Consider the following 26,878-nt stretch of genomic DNA (forward strand, 5'->3'; position numbering starts at 1 on the left):
ATGCTAAAATTCTCAAATATTTATTTCTATTCATTTTAGTTATGGGAAATGAAGAACCTGTGTAAAAGATGCTATAAGCTTGCTAAGCATGGTTCAAGCAAGAAGAGGAATTTAGAGACGGGCACTTAGGGCTGAAGTGAGATGTTGGACTCCAATACCCATCAAACCGCGGCCGTTGTAGTAGAAGAGAACCCCCGTTTTAATAACAGTGTCATTATAACCTTCAAAAGTTCCTATATTATTCTGTGCAATATCTGCCGGTTACAATGAGAACCCTTTTACTCATTCATCCATTATCACGGGCAAATTCGGGCATGTTAGTTTTTATCCGTTATCAGTATTCGTACACTCTACTCCAGCGTTTATATTAAATGTGATCAATCATCTCCCATATCGATTCCTCGCTACGTGCGAGCGAATCGATCTTCTCACAACTGCGACTGGTGTACTATACATCTCGGGATAACTTGTTCTTGCAATAACTGCAATGACAGCAGTTGTTAACTCCTTAGAAATAAACGCGTAAGTAAATGATTTCTTAATTGTAATACCATGTACTGAAATAAAATAAGAATATGATACTTCTCCTTCTGAAGATACAGTGTTGTGTATAACTAATTTCATAGGTTAGATTATGTTCTTATGCATCTTGTTAAATTTCAGAAAGGCTCTTTCCATGTAAATTAGTAGTAAAAATTGTATCATTATTCTACAGGGAGCTTGAAATATGTTTTCATAATATGTGTGCGGTAACCCTATGTTAGGTGACGCCGTTTGGAATAAGAGAATGGAAATATTTGCCACAATCCTCTGGATTGGTACTATTACAATTCTTAAGAATGTAATGGAATATGTGTGTCCAGACTATTTTAATTTGAAAATACGTGCCAATGAATCAGCTGCTACTAGAAAGACATCTGCGAATATGTCTAAACAAACCCATTGCTGTTTCATACCAATGTTAATGTGTTTTTTTGCAAGTGTACCCTTAAAATGTGCTCATATCTTTAAGGCGCTTGCTATTAAATTAACGAGCATGGTTCTTAACCTAGGGAGTGGCTTTATCATTGGAGTTGGTACAGAGAGGGGTATTGTTATCAATTTTAGAGATTCTTTTGATAAATTGAGTTTATTGATCATCAAAAGCAAGTTCATATCACCTTCGTACAGCAGCATGGAAGTGTCGTGGCTGCTTGGTACCTCCAAGTCCTGGCATGGCGTTGGACATCGCCTGGGCAGGGACCACGCTTGCTCGGATGAGGAGTTCTGGAATGTCTCGAGGTTCTGGAATGTCTCGACGTTCTGGAATGTCTCGACGTTCTGGAATGTCTCGACGTTCTGGAATGTCTCGAAGATTGGCACACGTTCCTGGGTTCGATTTGAGACGTAATTCACACTTGAGTTTTCTGCACGGCACTCCACACATTCATGGCACTGTCTGAACAGATATGACCTTTTAATTATGGTCACTGCACTCTAGATATTAAATCAAAACGTTCTGGAATAATCACTCGAAGGACAAGATGATTTCGACTTCGTACCGGTAGAAATGCAAGTTCATAATGCAAGCTTACTGTAAATTGGAATGTTCTAGAGGATTATAGTCACCATAGTTCTTAATGCATAGTTTCTGAAGATTTAAAACACATTGGCTATGAACTGATAAATAGCACTCGGAAACTGTCTTGTTCCGTCAATAGGCGAAGTGAATAGCCATTAAAGAAACTAATATCTGAAAGAAAAAGTCTGATTTCATAAATTATGGATTCACTCAAAATACTGGAAAGTTCTAGGCTTTCTGGGAACGCGATATGCGTATTCTGAATTGTCACAGTCTTTAATGAGGATAAGAATAAAAACACAAGTCCCAGTGCAGCACTTGGAAAGTATTGCATATTTCACAATTAAACGTAATGTTGAACGTCCCCTAAGTTCCACAGTCTTTACAAGACGTAAATTCAATGAGGCACTTGGGAAAACAAGTCATATCGTTCACACGAAAGTTTATGTTGGTAGGGCACAAGTTCATCCTGCACGCTCGGAAAATGACAATGTTCCAGAAATTGATTCACAAAATACAAGTTCGAATAAGTTCGAAACGCAAGTTCAATGTGGTACACAACACTCGTGAAAATTCAAAGTCCTTTCAATCCTCGTCGAATAACTAAGTCCCTATGTGTCACTTCAAAAAATAACAAAGTTCCAACGTGTAGAAATAACAAAGTTCCAATGTGTCAAAATACTAAAGTCCTAACACGACACTCGAAGAAAATAAAGTTCCGACGACAATGTTCCAGTATGTCACCTTAAGAAAATAATAAAGTCTTACCGTGACACTTGGCGGAAATAACTAAGTTCCAATGAGACGCTTCAGAAAAATAACAAAGTTCCTATATGGCACTTTAAGAAAATATCAAAGTCCAATCACGACACACGAAAAATAACAAAGTTCCAATGTGTCAATATGACTAAGTTCCAACACGATTCTCGCAGAAAATAACAAAGTCCCAATCAGGCACTTCAAGAAGATGATAAAGTCCCGACACAACACTTAGAGAAAATACCGAATTTCCAATACTTGGATTTCGAAGACTGTCAACTAGAAGTTCGACACACACAATACTCCTCCTGTCACCCGTGTCACAGAGACGGCGGAGTGACAGATACTGAATTCGTAGGTCGGGTGGTCCTCCTTTTACACACGTTCGCATTGAAGTGTCTAGAACCCGGGTATTATCTGCCCTTATAACTTCTATAATACTCGGTGGATTTTCTTGAAATCTTGACAGATGACGTCCATTGTAATGGTTTTTAAGATGGCAGTGTCGAAATAGCGATAAAGTAGCGCAAAATGTACTTTTGAGGGTAAGCTGGAACATTACCATATATGGTTGCGGATAGCTGGCTTACGACGGCCACGTCACTCGCTGGGTACGTCACTGCGTTCGGCGGGCTGCCTACCTTCCACCTCGCGCGAAGTTCAACAAACATACTTCGGACTTCTCTCGTAGCGGCGTTCCCGGTACAGTATATTTCCCTTCTTTTATGGAAAATCATGTATAACGCTATAAGGAAAACGTTAAACTGAACCGATTTGCATTTCCTGACAAAAATGTGTGAAATGAAGCACAGACTGTAACTACAATACAGTGTGTAGAATATATAATTATATCCTCCTTTTATTGCTCTCATTGTGCAAGTAATGTATTGAACCCTTGAACTTACCATTCCATCGTTGGTCGGCCACAGTTGCTACAGTAGACCAATATATAACTCTTAAATCATGGGTCGTTGCGGGAAGAAATTCGGTCACGATCTTAACCAAACGATGGGATTCAGAAGAGAGCGTAACTACTTGAAATGAGGAGCAAATATGTGCTTACTGACTTTTATTAAAGTCGAAATGGCACGACAACATTGTTATTTTAATATAAATCCATGAAATAAAAAATTATAAATCATTTATTATTGAAGTTTCAAACGCAGTCACATTGCATAGCGTTGATTTATTTCTCACAATTATCGAGGAGAAAGTAATAAATTAGCGGACAGCGAAACTGAAAAACTGAAAAAGGAAAGACCAGAAAACCGGGCACCTATTACTCCAAACGAGAACTGAGAATTAATCCACACGATCCGTGGAAAATCTGACTTTCAACAAGTAGAACGCCTGATTTCCCCTCAATTAAGGTTATCCACCAGTCGAATACCCTTGCGGATACGGAACACCCGCCGAATGGACCCTTAATCGAACCAAATTGACTATCTGTTGCTTTGGATAGTTTGCGAAATATTATGGGAAAGCATGGTGTTCACTACGAGTTAACAGCATCATTCACAATTGAAATAAAATTCCACCATGTATTTGTCATTCATGACACCCTTAAGTGATAAAATAATCCCGATGCTAAATTTGCATCACCCAAACAGCTGTTCGGAAGGAACCAACAACATGATCCGCGAGGATCTTACGTTACGTCATGCGAAATGCAGGAAACACTTATTCATCACGCATTTGGAAGAAATGCTAAACACTGAAGTTAATTAAAAAGTGGTAAATTACTTGAAAAGTATTATTATCGAACCGATTTTCAGATTAGAAATGATTATGTTACGCTTAATAAAATTAGCAGTCCACATTGAAAAATACAACAAACTTAAGGAATTCTTTCCTTTTTAAACAATGACTACCATTACAGATCCATCTACTTATTGTTTGTCCCAACACACTACCTACAAAGTTAGCACTTAATCGAACTCAACTACGTATAAAGATGAAAGAACGACAAAGATTGAAAATGAAAATAATATTACTGGCTGACGAATCGAAACCACATTCGCAACTCAAGTCTCACACTAATACATTGAGTGTCAATATGCACACTATCAAAACGAAACGGACGTCAGAACGACAAAAGAATTAAGTCCGTAAAACAAAATAAAATATCAAAGTTATTTTAACTCAACACGCATGGAGAATTACAGTAAAATATCTAATCACCATCAGGTCGATATCCAATGTTGGGCAACCCTCATTCGCCGATAACGGTCCCATATCTTAGGGAGCACCTTCCAGCTGTTGGAGCTGTGCACAAGTTGGCCTCATTATTACCGATCTAACCCTCTTCATATTTCGTATTTTACTGTAGATGCTACCTTCGCCCAGGTCACTTCGCAAAAACAAAAAAAAAACATCTAATCTGAGACTTGAGTATGTACAGCGGGCAGGGCTCTTACCGGAGTTCGAAATCACGTTCCTTCCACAAGGGATGACAAATAACATTTTCAGGGCTAGGAAAATATGATCGTACTAAGCAGTAATAGCAAAAATTAGTGACGTGCTAAGTGACGTATTTTATATGGATTTAATACGATGAGCATTGGGACTTCGAATTTACGTCGTGCTAAGTGAGAAAAGGTGTAAATGGGGAACGCTCTAACGAGGTTTCACTGTAATACTTTGCTTCAGTTACATTATTATTTGGTACTGGATTTATGGAGCTTATCATTTTTGCCTCCAGTAAGTCTTAAAGATCTTAGAAGCCTTTTATATCTGTCACGTCCATGTACGTGAGACAGCCACTCTTTGAGATGATGGTTGTGTAGTTGTACTAACTCGTAAAAAATCATTCACCACTACTACCACATTCCTTATTTTAAACCATTAATCCTGAAGTTCCTTAGAAATGTTGTAGTTTTTATATGAATATTCTCATTTTCTTCAAGTAGTTCCTCTGTCTTCCACATAGTACTGTAATGCACTGCTAGGTATTGTGTGACATCTGGCTTTGTTCCAAGGCCACGCAACAGCTGATAGTGTTCCAAGATTCTTTGCCATATACATAATGTGTGGACGTTGGTATCATTGCTACTTGCGGTATATTGCAGGAATTGCCCATTTCAAACCGTGGCATGTTAGCTGCTTGTTAGGACAGTAGAGTGAATTTTGTGCAAGTTCTTTCAGGCTTTGCTGTTACGAATTGAGGGAGTTATCTTTACTATATGAAATTCCTGTACTAATGGGTAATACAAGGACATCCCCATCCATGTTGTCATCTGACAAGGAACAGGTTTGGTGGGACTAGACCGAATGCGATGGAAACTGTTAGGATTATGACTGAAGAGAGTAATCCTGCAAGTACTTGAAAGTAATGTAACCTAGAGTATCAAAGATATCGATTGTATTGAAACTACTGGTCGAGTTGGCCGTCCAATTAGAGGTGCGCAGCTGTGAGCTTGCATCCGGGAGATAGTGGGTTGGAGCCCCAATGCCGGCAGCCCTGAAGATGGTTTTTCATGGTTTCCGAATTTAACGCCAGGAAAATGCTGGTTCTCTACCTTATTGAAGGCCACAGCCGCTTCTTTCCCACCCCTAGTCCTTTCCTGACCCATCGTCGCCATAAGATCTATCTGTGTCGGTGCGATGTAAAACAAATTGTAAAGAAATATATTAAAACTCAGTAAGGTGCTCGGTGGAGACATCTAGACATCACCTAACTCCTGTAATTGTTACACATTTGTCTACAGCGTGACAAAATTAAAGATTTTTAACACTCTTTGTGTTGTTTGTACTAATAAAATGTTATCTTAATAGCTTGCATGTTTATATATTGCCCCAAACTACTCTGCACCTAATTAGTGAAGACAAGGAATCCAGAGGTGGACTGTTTGTGTTGGCAACACTTAAATGTTTGTGGCATATTCAGATGTGACGGGACTTGGAACACGTCTGGCAAATGACACAAAGTATAACAGGAGACTACATCACTGCTCAAAAATCACAAGAATTACAATAATTAGGTCTCTTGATGTTCAATAATAAAGTCTTTTTTGAATTTTAAATCAACACTCACAAATTTCTACTGTATAAGTATATAATACTTTTGAGATATTATTCACTGTCCTTGGAATGTATGGAACGTGGTTTATGTAACACTGAAGGAACAAGATATTAGTAGATACTATTCACAGGTTCGCCAGCCACCGCCACCACATGCTCCTTTGCCTCACGGAATATGCTCAGTAAGAGTGTATGCTTAACTTCACATGACCTTACTTGGCGGGGGATTTAAAAATAGTTCTTGGCTAAGAGTGCAAGCTTAACCTAACAAACACAGATTCGACTCGACGCCTAACCTCACAGGTCCTGGATTCAACCCTAGGCTTAACCTTGCAATGGCGTTAGCTTTACAGGCTCAAGATTGACGCCCAGGAGTGCTAGCTGAACCCAACTGCCAATGTGATTAGGGACAAGCATGGATTTGATGCCCACCGTAACCTTACAAAGGCACTACCAACTACTGTTTGAGATTCGATCCCAGGCTTAACCTAACTAGACAATTGAGACATGGTCCAGGGGCTTTTGGATCTGATCTTGGGACAAGATAATGGCTATTCAAATTGTTTTAATATTACTGGGGAAATAGTGTAAGGCTAAATACATATGCTTTATTCATTTTGGTCAAAATGTTCGAAGGCGACGTTAGTTCATGGAGCTGAGAAACTGCGAAAGGGTCGAAGGACTAAAGAGAAAATGTGTTAAATTACTGAAGGAATAATTGCCTGCTGTGAAGTTAACATCACTTGGCACCTAACAATAGAGCTATAAAATCCCCAGGCCGTATGGGAATCAAACTCGGCACACTTTCCCTTGAACAAATATAATAACTAAAGGAATGTGCGTTAAATTCGAAACATACATCATTCGAGCTAAAAGAAATTAAAAATCACCGATGAGACAAGGAATCGAAACGGTGGCTCCTTTACTTGGGCAAGAAACAAGCATGCTAACTAAATGGGTTTACATTAAAAGCTTGTGTGTTTAACTGAAACACTTCAAGTTCGACTATCGTTTGAGTGGGAAAATTACAATAATCGCTTTACGTCTTACTAACTACACTCCAGTTTGCAAAAAATAATAAATACAATTGTTGAAGGTCCAAGCTGCTTTCATGTCGCACAATCAACATACATGCACACTGTAGCCGTCAGCCATTCTACAGTCCAATTACATCCGTCATCGGCAACTATTCGTTGAGAACCGTTAATTAAACTGCAGTCATTTGTAAAGTAGAATTATATTGGAATCACATTAGTTATATTAGAATATCCTTTATTATTTTAGTTATCAGGATAGGAATGTATTATGTGTTGTTGCTATTTGCTTTACGTCGCACCGACACAGATATGTCTTATCATTACGATGGGATAGGAAATGCCTAGTAATGGGAAGGAATCGGCCGTGGCCTCAATTAAGGTACAGTCCCAGCATTTGCCTGGTGTGAAAATTGGAAACTACGGAAACCCATCTTCAGGGCTGCCGATAGTGGGGTTCGAACCCACTATCTCCCGATTACTGGATACTGGCCGCACTTAGGCGACTGCAGCTATCGAGCTCGATATATTATGTATTGTAATGTGGTCAATATGTTGAGACATGTGTTATTTCATGTCATGTTTGTGTAAACGGAAAAGTTATTCTTGAAGCTGGGAATTTGCGATGAGTCACCGGGTTTAACTCAGGAGTACTTGATTATACAGCGACCCGCGCAAGGCTAGAGCTGCGTGCCTACATCGTAGACACGCCCACTGGTTACCCGTGAAGAAGCAAGAAAGGGAAAGATCTGATATGAGTTCAAGGAATCCGGTGCTTCGATGGAAAAGAGAGCAGTTACCAACGGTGGGGATGTCTCGTGTATATTATTGTGAACGGAGCAGTCCTGACACACACAGTACAGTGAGTTACCATCGATATCGTGATGCTGTCGGATAAGGGTGAGATGGAGTTGTACCCTGCGTGCGATTTATTTATTTATTTATTTATTTATTTATTTATTTATTTATTTAATGACTGTAGCAGTGGCGAAGTTTTGGCTCGTGGCCCTCTCTTACACTTAACCACATAATCAATTTACAGATAATACATATATATAGGAAATGTACTATTCTAGTATAAAATCAAAGATAAGCTAAAAATTACAGATATAATGAAGAAAGAAAGCAAAGTTCAACAAATAAAATAGAAAAAAATTCGGAGCGTAAAGACAATAAGAAAGAGACAATGCCTTAATGAAAAAGTAAGATACAAACTCAAAGAATAAGCATTGCATAAAGAGAACACAATAAGTAATAAAGTAAATGGAAATATAAGTATGGCCATAAAAGTGATCTATGTACATGAGTTAGAAGCTAAATATTATGTATATTATACTGTAATAATATATATTTTTACACTATAATAATAATGGTCATAATAATAACCACAATCACACAACGTCGTCATACACATGAAATAATCAGCGGTATTCAACAGGTAATCTCTACATGCAGTCCTAACTTTTGATATTGAGTTTGAGTACCTGACAGCAGCTGGGAGTGAATTCCAAAGTCGTGACCCAGCCACAACGAATGATCTGTTATATATTGAAGAGTGGTTGACGGAAATAGCGAGGGAAGTGCCAGATCTTGTGTTACAATTATGCAATGAGGATATTAAATGGAATTTTGAAGAGATGTATTTGGGTAGATTTTCCTTCTGAGTTCGATATATCAACGTGATTACGTGGATTTTCCGTCGCCTCTCGAGTTTCAGCCAGAAAATAAATGTGTAACTATGGGTTATGTGAGCATCGTAACTCAAGTTAAAAACAAATCGAAGACCAGAGTTCAATTCTCGTTGATGTTTCATAGTTTGTTCATGGGTCGCATCAACGAGGACAATGTCACAGTAGTCATGTATTGGTAGTATCAAAGTATGGAGTAGTTTTATCTTAACGTCTTGTGGCAAAATGTCCTTATGTCGTTTCATAGGGTGTAACGTCGCGTGCATCTTTCTACACGTGTTTCTTATGCGTGCAGGCAAATCAAGAGTTTCAGTCAGGGTCATACCTAGGTTCTTCACTTCTTTACTGAACGGGATTACGGTGGCATTTAATGTCACCGGAGGAAAAGCATAATTTTTCTACATGATGTTTAATAATTTCTGAGAACAGATTATGATTGAGTTTTTTGGGGGGGTTGAGGAGGAGAGAGTTTTCACTGGCGTACACACTGAGTTGTTGAAGGTCGGAGTTAATATCACTTATTGCATTCGATATATCATTTATATTAACGTGGCTGTAAATACGGAGGTCGTCGGCAGAGAGGTAATATCTATTATACTTAATTTTGGAGGAGATATCATTAATATAGAGGACAATCAAAACGGGACCAAGAACAGAACCTCGGGGGTTCCTGCCTTCCAGAGTCGCCACTGAGCAGCGGTATCTTGTACTATAACACGTTGCATACGGTCTGTAAGATATGGGGTGAACATTTTTAAAGCAATATTACCGAAAAACGATTTGAGCTTCATCAGCAATGTCTGGATGTTTATCGTGTCGAAAGCACTGCTGAAGTCAAGGAGTGTGAGTGTTGTCACTTGTCTTTCGTCCATCGCTTGTCTGGTGTCCTCAGTCACTTTGAGTAAGGCAGTTGCTGTGCTATGACCCTTCTTGAAGCCAGATTGAAGCGGGTCAAGAAGAGTTTGAGCCTGAAGGTATTCCAGTATTTGCGCATGTGCCAACCGTTCTAAAGCTTTGGAGAGAGCAGAAAGAATCGAAATGGGACGGTCATCGGATGGGAGTTTCGAATCTGGGTTTCTAGGAAGTGGAATTACATTGGCGTACTTCCAAATTTTCGGTAATGTGCCGTTCTTGAGCCAGTAATTAAAATATGGGTGAGAATGGGTAGAATAGCGCCAATAATGTTATGTGTGAGAGTAATAGGAGTTTCATCGACACCACTTACTTTGGATATAATAGAATACAAGACTTTCTTAACTTCATTAGTGCTGACGGTACGAAAGGCGAAGCAGGGGCGATTTTGTGGGACACGTGCTGAGACGTTATTTACGTGTGGTCTGTTAAGTGGATTAGACTGAGCTCTCTCTTCCGTGAAATACTCATTTAAATCTTCGAGAGGAATATCAGTTACCTGAAGCTGTTCATGTGTTTTTCCTATGCCCATGGCTTAGAGATGCCTCCAGACACTAGCCGTATTTAGGCTTTTTATTTACCGATTCGCGAACATATTTAAAATTGAGTTTACGGATGATTTATTTAGTTTTATTCCTAATTATTCTATAGTTTTCATAGTCATTTGGGTCCGGAGTACCCTTGTAATGTCGGTAAAGAGCATCACGTTGAGACATCATATTTTTAAATGCATAGGTTAGCCATGGATTAGGTTTGCGGGATATTCTGATCTGTTTTTCGGTGCATGCTTGTTGTATATATTGTGTATTAACGAATTATATGTATTTATTTTTGCATCAATGTGTCAATATTTTTCATATTCCTGCACGTCATATACCTAGGTTTGTATTTTGGTACGCGAAGTGAGTAGGCAAGAAATATAAGATCGTGGGTGGACACGGCCGGTACTGAAATTTGTCTGTGGGTTACCACTTTGTGAGGGTTGTTAGTCACTTTGAGGTCTATTAAGGTGCGGAAAATGTTGTTTGCAGTATGTACATGTTTTTTAGGGTCAGAGGGAAGGATAGTCAATTCACACGAGGAAAACAAGTCTTCCAATTTCTTAGTATCGTATTTCTTCGTAAGTAGATTAGTATTGAAGTCCCCTGATATAATGATATGTTGCTACGCTGGTAGCAAGTTAAGTAGGTGCGTTTCAAACTCGGTCAAATGAGATACTTTAGGTGGTCGGTAAACCACTACAGTAAGTATTTTCTGTCCACTAGCAACTACTTCGACGAACATAAACTCCGTCCTCGGCAGTTCACCGGTCGATGAGGTACAAATGATACGGCTCTTCACGTCATCTCTACAGCAGAGAACATGTACGATCATGGCGGTAGAAGTTATAGCCGTCAAGGCGAACCATATTGTTCGGAATGGATGGCGATAACCAGCTTTCACTAATAGCTATCAAATGGACGCTATTTTTGTTAAATATAGCTGAATTTCGTCAATGTATGCTGGCAAACTTAGGCTGTTCAAGTGACAACACTGGAGAGTATGAGGATATAGTGAAAGCTCTTGTTTCAAAAGGTTGCCGGCATCTATGTTCTGGGAAGGAGTGAGGGGTGTGCTATTCTTAGAGTGGTCAATGTCATGAGGAAATGTCGTAGCTACCTGACTAAAGGGCATACTCTAACTGAGACCTAAAATTTCTTACCTGTATTTCCTGAAGAAATGGACTGCTGACTGCTTAAGGCACCACATACACACACACACACGCGCGCGCGCGCGCGCGCGTAAACCTGTTGATGATAATAATATTTGGTATGCACATCACAATGGTCATATCACACTGATGATCTACCTAACCGCCTCATATGTAAGTTCATGAGGTGAGTTAATGTAGAGCTTTATTCCGTCTTCTAAATGAACGATAATTCGGCCGTCCTGCGTCGAAACCCGCCGCAAATCCCAGAAGTCCCGAGCCTTAAGCAATACTTCTTTCCTTGTGGAAGTCAGAGATTCGGTGATTAATAATTTAGTACCTTTAAGAGCTTGCTTGCCGCGCCAGATGCGGTCTCTTTCATTCTACCTGAGGAATTTAATGCTGATCGGCCTATTATCTGCGGACACCACCTCAGCTGCTGTCCTCTTCACACGGCCCAGTCTATGACATAGATCTATACTGTCTGTAGAAAATTCGATGTTCCGTCTGTTTTTTTATTTACCCAGCGCCACAGCGTACGTGTCCTCGTCGGCGGTCTCACCGACACCATGAAGGAGCAGGCAGTTCCTTCGGCTCTGCCTCGTCAATCAGGACGTCCTGCTTGTCGAGACGTTCCTGTAGATGACTTACCTCCTTCTTCATTTCACTTAATTCCTCTGAAATTATTTCCCGAAACTCCTGCAACTCTGAAGAGAGGCCGCTTAGTGTTTCGCCTGGGTTGGCAGCACTGGTCGCACCAGCAGCCATGGCTTCCTCCAAGCGTGCTTGGAATTCTGTCATTCGCTTCTCGAACTTTGAAAGACTTTAAGATGCTATACATGGACAACAGAGATTGTGTACGTTGCGCTCTCAGCTTCTCAGTGCAGCTTGGTGTACAGCAAGGTTCCGCTCTGTCCTCAGCATGAACACACTCACATGGGACCTGGAAAGGAGTGTTCCTACGACTCCCTTATATGCACGTGATGTTGCACTTGCTGATAGACCCACAACGGGACTGCGGCTTCAAGGTGAAGTTTGGAATATCTATTTATAAAAATATGACCTTAGAATGAACTTATTGACTGGTAGATACTTCTGGAATGCCTACGTTCAGTTCAGTACTGGAGTTTTAATCCAGGTACCTATGCAGGGGCACCACAGGCAGGAACATCTGTAAGTAAAGTTGATACTTCTGACACGAATAAAGAAAAAGGATGAGCATAAACAAGAGTGAATACCTGGACTCTTGGCTCCATCCAAGTTGATTCAGGTATCTAGGATCTCGCCTACAGTCTGATAGTAGGATAGTTGTTGAAGTGCGAATTATGATAAAGTCGCCATGGATCACATGAAGAAGTCACAGGCATACTGTGTGACTGGAGGATTCCACTAATCTGAAGTCCACAATATGTCCTGTTGCTGTGTGTACAGTGCTGAATGTCGACGAACTGAGAAAGGTATGGAGTACCAATTTTGCAACATGGGAATGTGTATACTCCATTAGTCGATGGGTGTCGCAGTCCTGCATCACGTAAAAAAGACACCATTCGCCAGCAAATGGGCATCGTACCCATCACTCGCGAGGCATAGGACATGTCACCAATGTATGGTCATGTCCTTTTGCTGCACCTGACGCAGTTGAGAATTTCACTTAATCCTTTGAAATTAATTTGCAATGTCCACATGGATCTACAGTGTTTAAAAAGATTGAAAATGATCTACAAAAATTTAACACTAGAAATGCTGCTGGGATTGGTAAACTTTCTGGGGATATACTAAAGTCAGTTGGTTGAGATATAGAACCGTATCTGTAGTGTTTATTTGATAAGTGTATGTATGAAGCAGCTATACCAAATGAATGAAGAATTGCAGTAGTAGCATCCTGTGTATAAAGAAATGTGATAAACATAAAGCCAATAATCACACACTAGTCATCTTGGCTGGTGTTGCATGCAAGCTCCTGGAATGCATTCTTTCTGATTATATTATACACATTTACAAAATTAATAACTGGTTCGATAGATGGTAGTTCAGGATTAGGAAACATTATTCCACTGAAGCTCATCTTGTAGATTCCAGCAAGATATAGCAGATATTTTAGATTCAAGAGGTCAAATATGTCATGATGTACATACCTAAGGCTTTTGATAGGATAGATATTTGGAGACTACTGAAAAAATTAAGTGCAGTTGGGCTGGGTAAAATTGTGACTAACTAGGTGGCTATATTTCTAGAAAATAGGACTGGGAAAAAGGGAAAAAGTCTGTCCCAGTCGATAAAGCACATGTATTAAGCCTTACACCACTCTTCCTAAGCTATTAGTAAAATGTGTAGCCGCTATGTCCCTATGGATAAAGCATAAGTATTAAATCTTCCACCATATTCTTCCTAGTCCCGCTCCGAGTTCAATTTCTAAACCCTTTTGCCATTCAGATGAGGAAGAGGAGCCCTTTTGCCAGCCAAATGAGGCGGAGCCCTTTTGCCTTAAGGGTGAGTAGGGGTCCATTTTCCAGGCAAATAAGGAGGAGCCCTTTTGCCATTGGGATTAGGAGGACGAGCCCTTTTGCCAGGCAGTGGGGAGGAGCCGTTTGCCCTTTTGCCATACGGATAAGGAAGAGAAGCCCTTTTGCCAGGAAAATGAGGAGGAGCCCTTATGTTTAAAAGTGAGCCCTGGGTTCCATTCACTATCATGTGTGTAGCACGAAATGTTCTGGTTCTTAACACAAAGTTTTAACTCATGACCATTAGCACGGTGAACTTTTCGTTTTTAGGACAAAACAGTTTCCCGTGCACTTGTAGTAGGAATTATACAAATGTTAAGCAGCTTAGGTTGTAACTGTTCATAGTAGAAGGGCTATAACAAAACTGTAAGTCTGGTAGACCATTCAATGCAGTTTTTCGTTGAATAAAAAACACATTTATACACAACTATACAGTACTGTTGGACCTTTACGTTTTCTTATATATATAAATGATATGATTAAAGGAGTGGAATTAGAGGTAAGGGTTTTGCGGATGATGTTATTCTGTATAGAGTAATAAATAAGTTACAAGATTGTGAGCAACTGCAACGTGACCTCGATAATGTTGTGAGATGGACAGCAGGCAATGGTATGATGATAAACGGGGTTAAAAGTTAGGTTGTGAGTTTCACAAATAGGAAAAGTCCTCTCAGTTTTAATTACTGCGTTGATGGGGTGAAAGTTCCATTTGGGGTTCATTGGTGTTAATATAAGGATATATGTTCATTGGGGTAATCACATAAATGGGATTGTAAATAAAGGGTACAGATCTCTGCACATGGTTATGAGGGTTTTTAGGGGTTGTAGGAAGGATGTAAAGAAGAGGGCAATATAAGTCTCTGGTAAGACCCCAACTACAGTATGGTTCCACTGTATGGGACCCTCACCAGGATTACCTCATTCAAGAATTGGAAAGAATCCAAAGAAAAGCAGCCCGATTTGTTCTGCGTGATATCCGACAAAAGAGTAGCGTTACAAAAATGTTGCAAAGTTTGGGCTGGGGAGAATTGAGAGAAATAAGAAGAGCTGCTCGACTAAGTGGTATGTTCCGAGCTGTCAGCGGAGAGATGGCGTGGAATGATATTAGTAGATGAATAAGTTCGAGTGGCGTTTATAAAAGTAGGAAAGATCAAAATATGAAGATAAAGTTGGAATTCAAGAGGACAAACTGGGGCAAATATTCATTTATAGGAAGGGGAGTTACGGATTGGAATGACTTACCAAGGGAGATGTTCAATAAATTTCAAATTTCTTAGAAATCATTTAGGGAAAGGCTAGAAAAACAACTGATAGGGAATCTGCCACCTGAGATATAGTACAAATCCTGGGCTCTCGGAAGTAATTTTAAAGCATTCCCTAATCTAATAGGGGCTGAGCTTCTGGAAGGAGAATTTTGTGACTCAGCTCGTGACACTAGTCACTTCCTATCACATGGAGTCGTAGAGGCAGCACTAGAATTTGAAAAGATGGTGTGCTGTTACTTAAGGTGCAATTCTTAGCAAGATGGGAAAATGACCCGCACTTGAAGCAACCTTGAGACGGACCAGCTCCGTTCCTGGTTCAACTAGATTTTATCAAGGGACATTTGTTTCTAAGATGTTCCCTTGATACACATGCGAAACACTTGCGTGTAGGAAATGTTCGGTGAGGTGGTGGCCGAGAAGAGATAGATGGCGAATGAGGCTCCTTGGCGACTCGTAAGGTGTCAGCGTACCTTACTCCTTCGGCTGACACTGCCATTGCTTCTAATTCCGAGAAGGTTTGGGGCCGAAATGCGAAACATATGTACGTGTTATAGGGCGGAGAGATTCCTTCTACTGTAGTTTGGACAATTTGATCTTCTGGGAAATGAAGAGCGAATACCCTCGTATGAAACTTTATATCTTAGATAAAGTCAACAAGGTTCTCGTCCAACCTCTCTACTCTGAAATAGTACTTCTGGATTAAAGATGACATAGCTCTAGCATGAATGAAGTTAGCCAAAAGATGGACATGGAAATCTTCTACTGAAGATCTATCAGCTATTGTTCTTACAGTTTTGTCCGAGAAGACACCTGCAGAAGAGGGGTAAATTATTTGAAGTATTTGGGAGTGAGAGATGGCAAACAATAAAGCATGGTCTTGAAATTCGACTAAAAATCTTAAAGACGCAATGACTTCAATAGTTGAGTTAATGGATAACTTGGATATTCCTTTAAGCTACATGGCTAAGTGGTGGGGCAAGCTGCTGAAGCCGTGCGACATAACAGGTGACGGCATTGGAGGTTGGTAGGTTCAAACACTGCGTTTCTCAGAAAGAAGGGTGGAAGTTGTCTTAGATGGTCCGACACTTGTTCCGATGGGGTAGATGGTTGTTGAGCATCAACAGATTTCCTACTCTCAATCGCTCTACTAGATTCTTCCTCCGTCGACAAATTTACCATAGGAACCTTGTCGCTTTTAGGAGTAGCTTCCCCGGACAACAATTGACTAACTCTATTCGACATTTCAAACAAGTGTTCCACTAGATTACTCGCCTCCTTAGCATGATCATCCTTCAATTTCAGAGAAAATAGATCTCTAACCCTATTATAGAAGTGAAACAGTCTTGCCTGAACTCCTTTAAGTTGATTACCAGAAGGACCGCTTACTTCAAAAACACTAAATACAGAAACTAGCTCGGTGGTATTATCCGTGATAGTGGATAGAGCCTCATCAATCTCTTTTTTCCCCCCAAATACCGGGAAACAAATAGAAAGTTCTAAGGATTCCTTAAGTTTGGCAATATCTACCTCAACCGTGCCTCCAGACTGGACCTTCCCAATTAGAAGTTCATACATCAATACCTCCTTGCGCAAATACCCGCTTGCAAGGACTTCTCGAGGACCAGACATGTTGATAGAAAATGATAGGAATTTTGATAATTTCCAGTAACCAAGAACATTTTTAGAGTTCTATGTACATTTCTATTAGTAGCCGTCAAAATTGGCTTTATCTAGACCCATTCAACCACGCTCTGCTAGCACTTGTTTGCGTGGAACAGAGGGGTGAAAAAGGTGCAGGCATGAATGGGTCTATCTCCGTCAATCATAGGATTAATTAAAAGCTTTAAAATCAAGGTTATATTTCCTTTTGGCTGTTTTCTTATTTTTTCAAATGTCCAATTTTAACAAAAACGTGAATCAGCGACAGAACAAGATTTCAGGTACATAACTAGCACGTTAGCTTAGATACAAGGAGGGGAAGTTAGAAAATCAACAAAATGTGTCAATCATCTGAGCTTTAAGCTCCCAATTTTACAAATGTTTTGGAGCACTGTGGCTCCATCCACTTAACATAAATGGTTGAATTTTACAGGAGTATCGAAAACTCATTCTACCGGGCCTTTGTGTGGGAAAAACCACAGGTTAAAGTTACTGGCCCAAAAAAGAAAATGATGCCCAGGCGGACACTTGCACTGCTTGGAACTTACATTTAGAAAAAACCCAAGTTGGGCTCATTGACCGACGTTAATCCTATACTACTGAGGTGACTACAGGGAGAAATTTTAAGTTCCAGATAGAAAACGGTTACAAAATCATAGTCTCCTCGAAGTCAAGTTGATAGAGAACTCGGGAGGGTTTCACACTCTCTCTTCCCGAATTTAAGCTAAGTGATTTTCGGATGGTTTGAAATTCATAGTGGAAATCTACATTTTTGATTATTGGAAATATATGGTTACATTATTAGAGATGGGAAACCTTCCCCTTGAGCTAGCTTTCAGAGGCTATCACATAGATATTAAATAGCTGCCATTATCTTAATCTGCTGTAAAGTTCGATGAAGGGCGAGACGCCCCCGCCTCCTCAATTAGCACACACTCAGTAAACTTGACGATCAGTAGGACAAGAGAGCTTGAAAAAGTGCCAGCTTTTATACCCAAGGGGATGGTTCTGGTGAAGTCTGGGCTAACGCCCGTCACACCTGCAAATTTTATTTGATAATCAAATGTATACAAGACGGTTCCTGTTGGCTAATTAAATAGGTAGAAGATGATTGTTACTGGTGAAAAAATACATATTCAAAATTTCCTATTGCTCAGTTTTGAGGTTGGTGGGGCGTATTTTAAGTTTTGACAATCTTGACACACAAGAAACAAGGAACAATCAACTCAGTGTAGTAAACTCAAAATAAAGAATGTCTTCACACTAGAGGGCATAATGCAGGTTTTTCTTGGTAGAGACATCTCTAGTTGTTGCAATCACTATATTGAAGATGGCGCTTCATTGTGAGTGACTGCAAAAGACCTTGACAATGGTATGATGGTAAACAGGGCGAAAGGTCAGGTTGTGTGTTTCACAAATGAAAAGAGTCCTCTCTGTTTTAATTATTTTAATTATAATATTTTGTTGAAGGGGTGAATGTTCCTCATGGGGATCTCTGTAAGTCCCTAGGTATTCATAATAAAGATAGAACTCCATTGTGATAATCACATAAACAGAATTCAAAATAAAATTTTCGGATCTCTTAATATGATTATGAGTTCATTTAGGGGTTTTAAAGGATAGGACATATAAATCTCCAGCAATGCCACAATTAGAGTATGAGACCGTCACCAGAATTACTTCATTAGAGAACAGGAAATAATCTACAGAAACAACTCAATTTCTTGTGGGTGATTTCACACAAAATATTTGTGTTACACAGATGTTGCAAAGTTTGGGCTGGGAAGACTTGGGGAAAGGAGACAAGCTGTTCGACTAAGCAGTATATTCTGAGATGTCATTGGAGAGATGGCTTGGAATTCAAAAGGACATACATTGGCAAATGTTTGCTTATACAAAGATGATTTAATGATAGAAATAATTTACTAAAGGAGTTGTTTCATGAATTTCAACAACCTTCTTCTACATAAACAACTGAGAATCAATCTTCCACCTGGTTGACAGCCCTAAATGCTGATCAATGGTGATTGATCGATTTTATGGTTGATTGATTGATTGATTGATTGATTTGATTGATTGATTGATTGTCTTAATGTGATGTACAGAGAAGGATGATCGATATTTCTGTCATTACTTAAGCTATTCGAGGACGGTTATAACCTCCAAGGATATTCCGCCAATATCCCGCAGAATTGCCGATTGACGTCTCTCTTGTTTTCTACCAAAGGAACAACCACGAATTTACAGGAATGATGACGAAAATGGCAGTACGTTACTTCCCTGCTGGCAAGCAGTCAGAGACGTTGCCGTGGTAACCTGTAGAATCGTTGTCGGTCTGTCGGTCACTCATTACAGAGCATGATACCCGCAGAAAATAGTAATTCTTCCCATCATTTGGAGAGTAAGATAAATTATGAACATAACAAAAGTTGTTTATAATGAAGAGACGTTTCACATACAGTCCACGGAGTTTACAGGAAATCAATAATGTAAGAGGAAATGGAGGAAAACCGTTTTGGTTTTCCTATAAATCCTCCATCTATTCAAAGATTTTAAAATGATTTGCATATAAAAAGCTACCCCGGGATGAGTATACACTAAAAATGACGTTTGGTCAAATTCTATAAAGCCGTCTCACCGTTATAGTGGAACAGACAAACGGATAATTATCTGAAAAATCGGCAAAACAAACGAAATTATACACAGCGGCCCCCTACAACTTTAATTATATAGATGTAGGAGCATGGAAAGTAACAAAGAGTTGACAAGTTAATTCATGTATAGAATGATGGGAACAGGGGAACGTGAATATAAGAGGATAAGGATAATAGGTAGTCAGTTTGGAAATAGGGATCAGCAGAAAGAGAAAGAGCATGGTGTTGGGTAAGGATTTGGAGATTATATTTATCCTTTCATGTTCCTCCCTTCTATCGCTACCTTGTCTACTGCTATACTATTCTACGTACTTTTCATGTTCTTATCTCTCTTATCACTTATCTGAAAAACAGTGGCTCTGGTTATGACGTAGCAGGTCGTTATGGTAGTTAGGTTCCAAAAATGGTAATAACTAAATAAATAAATAAATAAATAAATAAATAAATAAATAAATAAATAAATCCATTGTAAATTTTAATCTTGTAGCAGTTGTATAGTATTATTTTAAGTCATTCCACGTACTGTATATGAGTTGATTATATTTGTATGTGCAGAAGATGTTATGAGTAGAATTTTTTAAATGATATAAATTTATGAAATATGAGCTTTGTAATTAATAAAAAAATTGTTAGTGTAAATTGTATAACACTGTATTTTAGGAAAATATCTTCTTTTCTTGTCAATTTAAAATTTAGTGCTTGATAATAATGCAGTTTAGTGTGCCATTTGCCACCGAGGTAGACACCTCTTTTCCAAATAATGTGATTTTAATTTGATTGTTACTTTCCATTCTTAAATGTTTATATTTTAAATTGGGAGATAAATTAATTATACTCTTATTTTGCCAATATGAAATTTATTTTCTCACCCGATTCTTGTTTAGCACTATATACTCTTTTTTTTATTCTTTACTTCTTTATTCTACTCCTCTTATTTATAGCAGTCCGAAGATATTAAGAAGGAAATATTCATAGAACAATATACTGATGATCAGCTGCTGGCATACATCAAAGAAGAAACAAGGTACGTACACACAAACCCTATACAATATGGAATATGTTGTACCTATTCCCAGTTGTGTTGAGCAGTGGTTGTTTTATCTTTGAAACTTACCATTTTTATCAGTTTAATCTTGTCTTTACAAAGTTACATTTAAAATACTTATATCTTAAAATTCTATTTGTTAAAATTATCTGACACCGAGCTCGATAGCTGCAGTCGCTTAAGTGCGGCCAGTATCCAGTATTCGGGAGATAGTAGGTTCGAACCCCACTGTCGGCAGCTCTGAAAATGGTTTTCCGTGGTTTCCCATTTTCACACCAGGCAAATGTTGGGGCTGTACCTTAATTAAGGCCACGGCCGCTTCCTTCCCACTCCTAGCCCTTTCCTGTCCCATCGTCGCCATAAGACCTATCTGTGTTGGTGCGACGTAAAGCAACTAGCAAAAAAAAAAATTATCTGAAATATTAAGAAATTTTGAGATCAAATTTTTTGTTCCTTCATGTAGTTTTGTTGAATATATATGTACAAAAAATCTCTAGAACTAGATATTTTTGTGTCAGCATGACGTAAAGCAACTAGCAGAAAAACAATACCTCTAAGCAACTGTGAAAAATTTATTCTTTCTTTCACTGTCACTGCTTCATTTGTTCATCACATGCTTATCATCTGAAATGCCATCTGCCACTATTGCCTCCAGATATTCTCAGTAATTTTTTACCTGTGTATCAACAGTGACACACAGAAAAATGCATGTTTGTAGATTATAAACTAAATCCACAAATTGAAATGTTTTTATGTACATTGTAAACAATGTAATAATTTCGGACTAATGTAATTTAGTTTCATTAATCAGTTCAATAGTGTTATAACTCAAATATTGTCAGTTTTCGAATTATTTATTTGGTTAGATTCCTCTTTTATGATCTTTCCGGTTCTATTTTGTGTTAAGTAATTTCACCACTTGTTCCAGTATTGGGGTCACTCTTGCTGATTGCCGCCATTTCCCACTTTTCACTTCAGTACTCATTGTCAGTCATGTGCTTGTACTTTGTTGTTTGCAAACGTATTTACTCAGTTATTATAAACTAATAACTACAAGAGAAGTTTTAAATTTGTGCAGGTTGCCTAAAGAACATTCCAGAATTCTTCAAGTAGGTGAATTTATTATCTGGCAGGAGTAGTTAAATAATGATGTAATCATAGAATATTATTTCAGAATTGTTATTTTTATCAGTGACATAACAGAGTATTGCTAGTGTGTATCCTGTTTTAAAATTTTTAATGCAGTAGTGTTTTTGAACTGTAGTTGTGCCATTGGACTACTTGCTAATTCATTTTTTGCTGTCACACCTTTGTTGGTTACTGTGTAGAATGATCTTTGATAATCCCTGGGGAACCATTGTATAAGGTCGAGTTTGTGCTCTTAGCTTCACTCTTGTATGAGCACGTTCTGGAATGCCTAGTCATAGCCTAATATTTGACTTCAAACCTGATTGATGGAAACTACGAACGGTTTATTTGATTTTGTTAGTGATTAGAGTCCTCTCATGTGTTATGTGATGCTTTGAATTGTTCCTTCTGTACATTCACAACTAGTGGCAAGAAATATTCATTTCAGTCCTCAGAAATGCCCTCTATCAGCTTACACTCTCTCATTAGTCAGAGTAGAACCATGCATACAACTGAAGAACGCAAAATACGTCATCTCTTCTAGGTTGAAATTCTGCTGTTTCTTTGTAATTCTTGTGTTACAGGACACAATGGGTCACGTTAGAGAACAATTTTGTAATATGGCCACCAATAAAAATATTGCTTATGAATACTTTTCACACACAAAATGAATATTACTATTTTTGAATGGAGTTTAATTTAGCTTTGTTCTTAAACGTATCTTGTGCAGGGGCACTCTCGAACCAGCAAAGTGACACGCCTTTTGTGTATTATTTTATATCTCACCTCTGGCGCTGTGTTATCCGGACTGTCATTTCAGCAGTTTACAAATATCATGCAGCAATGATTTCTTTCAAAATGTCTAAGAGGTTTGCCATGTCAGTTTGGTACTGAATTACATAAGAACAGGTTTTAAGATTCATGAAATTTCCTAATTGCTGACTTGTGGAAGGACACATATTCCTGAGCTTACCAGTTAGTGATGAGGTTAACTTCCATTTGTGAAGAGACACATCGCCATGAGATAAATAATTAGTGAAGAGGTTAACTTCCGTTTGTGTAGGAGCAAATGGCCTTGAGCTGAACACTTTGTGCCACTCCTCCATCGTTTTCATATTTATAGACTTGATCAGGGTGAAAATAAATTGACTGATCTGATCATCTGCTATCTTTAACGGATGTAAGCAGAAATATGAATTGTGAAATTCGATTCAGACACTCTTGTTGGTACCCATACCATTTCACTGGATATACAAACTGTCACTCCCGATTAATACAGATAATACTGAATTTTTTATTTGGTTGAGTTATATATTTTTGTATAAAATACATTTAATGCAGTCACTTAAACACGAAATCCAAAAGCGTTCTATCATTCAAACAGTATTTTGTGAAATTAAGTCATTTATAGAGATTGGACATAAGGCTTTAGGGGTGAGAATTGGAACTTATTAAGTGGAATGCTACAATGTGTAACATATACACAATAGAATATCCATCAATCTGCTTCTTGTTATTCTACTTCTTTAGTGTTAGTCCTGCGTCGTGTTGTGATACGTTTTTTCCAGTTAGATCGCTCTCGGACCATGTCTGTATGTACTTTCGCAGATTTCGGGTCGCTGTGCACTGTATCTCTCCTTTGCTGTCTAGTTCGTCCCTTGCGCCTCTTTCCGCTTACTTCCTCTGTATATACTGACTCTCACAATATATTACCCTATGCACGCAACAATTGCCCAAATCAGCGCACACGCCTTTCCTCAATTTTCTTCTGGATCTGTGCAATGCCAAGACATTTGCTAATAACATTATTTGAAATGCGATCCACTCTAGTTATTCTAGCCTTCCACTTAAACATCTTCGTATCCATGACGCTTAATTGTCGTTCTACCTCCTTTGTAGCTGGCCAGCTTTTGTTGCTGTGGAACACGAGAGGACAGATAACACTTCGGTAGATAGTCGATTTAAAATAGTTCTTCATCCGACTGTCGCAAGGGTGCCCTTTGTCATTCTCCACATCAGCCAGGCTTTGTATATCTTAAGTTGAATTCATCAGAGATTGTGGAGCCAAGATACTTAAATTTCACCACTCGTGCTATATCTTCACCGTGAACATGCATGGTTCCAACTTCTCGACGATGTATTGTCATGCATTCTGCCTTCTTTTTGTTGAGGCGCGGGACATATTGCGCTAGTCGATTGTTCCAACCTTCTGTTTGGCGCTGCAGATCAAGCTTATTCTCTGCAGCCAAAATGACATAAGCATAGAGAAGTGTCCGTGGTATTTGCTTGTGCAGGTCTGATATAATGTTTTCCATCACAAGAATGTACAGCAGTGGTAATGCAACACGGCCCTGGTGGACTCCTACAGTTATGCGAAAGTCATCAGATGGCCCTGCGGCAGCTTGGACATAACTGCTTCATTCTACGTAGAGCAATTGCACCCTCTCTGCAAGGTGCTCTGGAATGCCACGTTCTTGTAGCGCTGACCAGATAAGGTCACGAGGTACCCGATGGAAGGCTCTCTTAAGGTCCAGAATGTCGAGATGAAGCCTCTTATTCTTTTCACAGTGTCTCTCAGCTAACAGCCGTGCGGTGTGATTTGCTCCGATTGGCTCTTTGTAATTTTGGCTAAATCGCTAATCCTATTATTGAGGATTTGTTCGAAAACTGTCATTGCGTAGCTCAGAAGTGTAATATGGCGGTAATTATAAAAATCGACAGGGTTTCCCTTATTTTTGAGCGGATGTGATTGGTACTGGTAGATACGGAAATCCCAAGATTGAAACTTTGTCGAAGTAGTTCCGCCAGCGTTCTCGCGCTTCCCGCCAGTCGAGTAGCAAATCGTCTGTTCCCTTAGTGATGCTGTAAAAATGTTTGATTTTTTCCGTTTCATGATGCCTCGATTTGACTAGCTGTTAAATATCCCGCTCGTATTCGCGCATGTCTAGTTTCACATGTAGACCTGCATACTACTGGCTGCTTTGTAGGCATTCCAATGAACTAGAAACTTGTCGAACACGTTAATGCATCCTGAACATTGTCATTCCGAAGCCACGTGTCATTGCCAATCCGTCGTCGTCGCCCTCAGTTAGTTGTTCCAAGAATAGGGCGTGCAGCGTCTTACAGTTTAGCCCGGCCTACTTCAACTGTGCTGATTGGTGGCAGTGTAATTTTTGCAACGTCAGCCTCCTTTAGGTGCCACAATTCGATCCATTTTGGTCCATTTCCTGTGAATTTGTCTGCGACATCTCTGAGATTATACATTGTGAGTCGGATGTTAGCCACTGCAGCAATTGCCTAGATGTGTTCGCGGTGATTAGTTTGTGCATTATCGGGAATTCGTTGGTCGTGGTCATCGCTCTTCTGACCGCAGTGAGCTGTGTGGTCTTGTTTCCTCCGTCTGACGTCCATTCAGATCGCAGGCAACAACGGTATTCTTGTCAAGCACTGCCCAGAAGGCACCTTTGCTTTCCGTGCCCAGGCCAGTTTGTGGAGCGTTGCACTGAAAAATGTGATTTTCCTTCTATCCCGAACGTAGACATATTACATAAAGCGATTGTCATACATTTGCACCTCAGAGACTAAACAGTCTAAATTTTGCTGATAAAACAATGCAAACAAAATTAGTTGTTCTTCAGTTTCCGTTGTACATCATTTAGTATCTGCACCCCATTTCGCATGACTTTTCTCCACTCCATCTTTTTTCCTGCACCTGCAGATGCCTATATGCATTCTGTCAAGTGCTGTAGCTAATTCGCTACTTCGTCCAGACGTAGTTCAGTGATGCATTACAAATGCGGGTTCTCGCTTGATTAGCCCTTCCAGGGGACGCCCTAGGCTTGGTTCCGATTCCATGAGACGTATTTCCATTATTCCGTTATATGACGGCCGGCTTATTATGAAGAGTTTTAGAGCTCAAGACAGCAGGTAGTTACGCCTCTCCGGACATGAACAGACGCCTTTTGCAGCCCTCCTCTAGAGAAGGAACGCTACGCTCGTTTCTGTATTAACTTCGAAGAAGGAAGAGTACCTCGTCTGCGAACCGCTCCGTACTGAACGTCTCCATCTCCGCCAAAGTTGTCATTAAGTACTTTGTGTGTGTTCGGTCTACGAGAGCAAATACAGTTTATTTCGCTCAAGACTGCCGACAGGCCGATTGGGAACCCGTATCCGTTACCTGCGACTAGCCATGTGTTATTGCAATGCACAAGGTAGTTGCCTCTGTGGGTCCGTGGTAGAGTGTCGGCCTCCGGATCCCAAGATAGCGGGTTCAAACCCGGCAGAGGTAGTCGGATTTTTGAAGGGCGGAAAAAAGTCCATTCGACACTCCATGTCGTACGATGTCGGCATGTAAAAGATCTCTGGTGATACATTTGGTATTTACCCGACAAAATTAATTAAATCTGACCCATAGACGTCCAAGAGAGATCTGGTTTACTCTAGGTCCGCTAGATGGCAGACAGAGTAAACCGGAACGTCGAAATTGACGAGCAGACAGCCAGATGGCGTCAAATCGAAATGTCTGCAAACGGTAGCTGAGGCCATACGATTATTATTATTAATGCACAAGGTTCGTGGAGGATATTCATCAATACAAAATGAAATACTATTTTACTGAAAAAAACTAATTGAGAACCTGATAAAACACTTGTAACGTAATCACGTAAAGAAGAATTGCCGCACAGTAATGCACCTTTTCCTTGCTGTGATATGACACAAAACGTGTGACATACAAACCAGTGTCGTATTTTCTGCCACGTGTTGTCTTGTGGTGGCCATATCAATATATTGTGTGATGATCAAGTGGTCTAGCCTGTCTCGTCTGGAATCATTGCCCTCTTTTTTGTTTGTCCACTTATTTTCTCCTAAGAGTGCAATAACAACAAATAGTCGAGCCTCCCAGTACTTTGCTTGTGAGGAAGTCATGCATTCCTCCGATATATGTGAATTCAGTGCATACAG

At 39.5% G+C, this 26,878-nt stretch overlaps 1 protein-coding gene across 1 annotated transcript in view; it reads left to right on the forward strand.

The window, feature by feature from the left end:
- Positions 1–26,878, forward strand: part of LOC136881860 (zinc finger protein 69 homolog) — a 187,180-nt gene that overhangs the window by 17,352 nt on the left and 142,950 nt on the right. The window contains exon 4 of the mRNA XM_068229346.1: positions 20,685–20,767. Within this exon, the coding sequence (XP_068085447.1) occupies positions 20,685–20,767 (83 nt within the window). The remainder of the gene's footprint in view (positions 1–20,684; positions 20,768–26,878) is intronic.

Source organism: Anabrus simplex, chromosome 10 (assembly GCF_040414725.1).
Source record: "Anabrus simplex isolate iqAnaSimp1 chromosome 10, ASM4041472v1, whole genome shotgun sequence".
In the NCBI taxonomy this organism is placed as follows: Eukaryota; Metazoa; Arthropoda; class Insecta; order Orthoptera; family Tettigoniidae; genus Anabrus; species Anabrus simplex.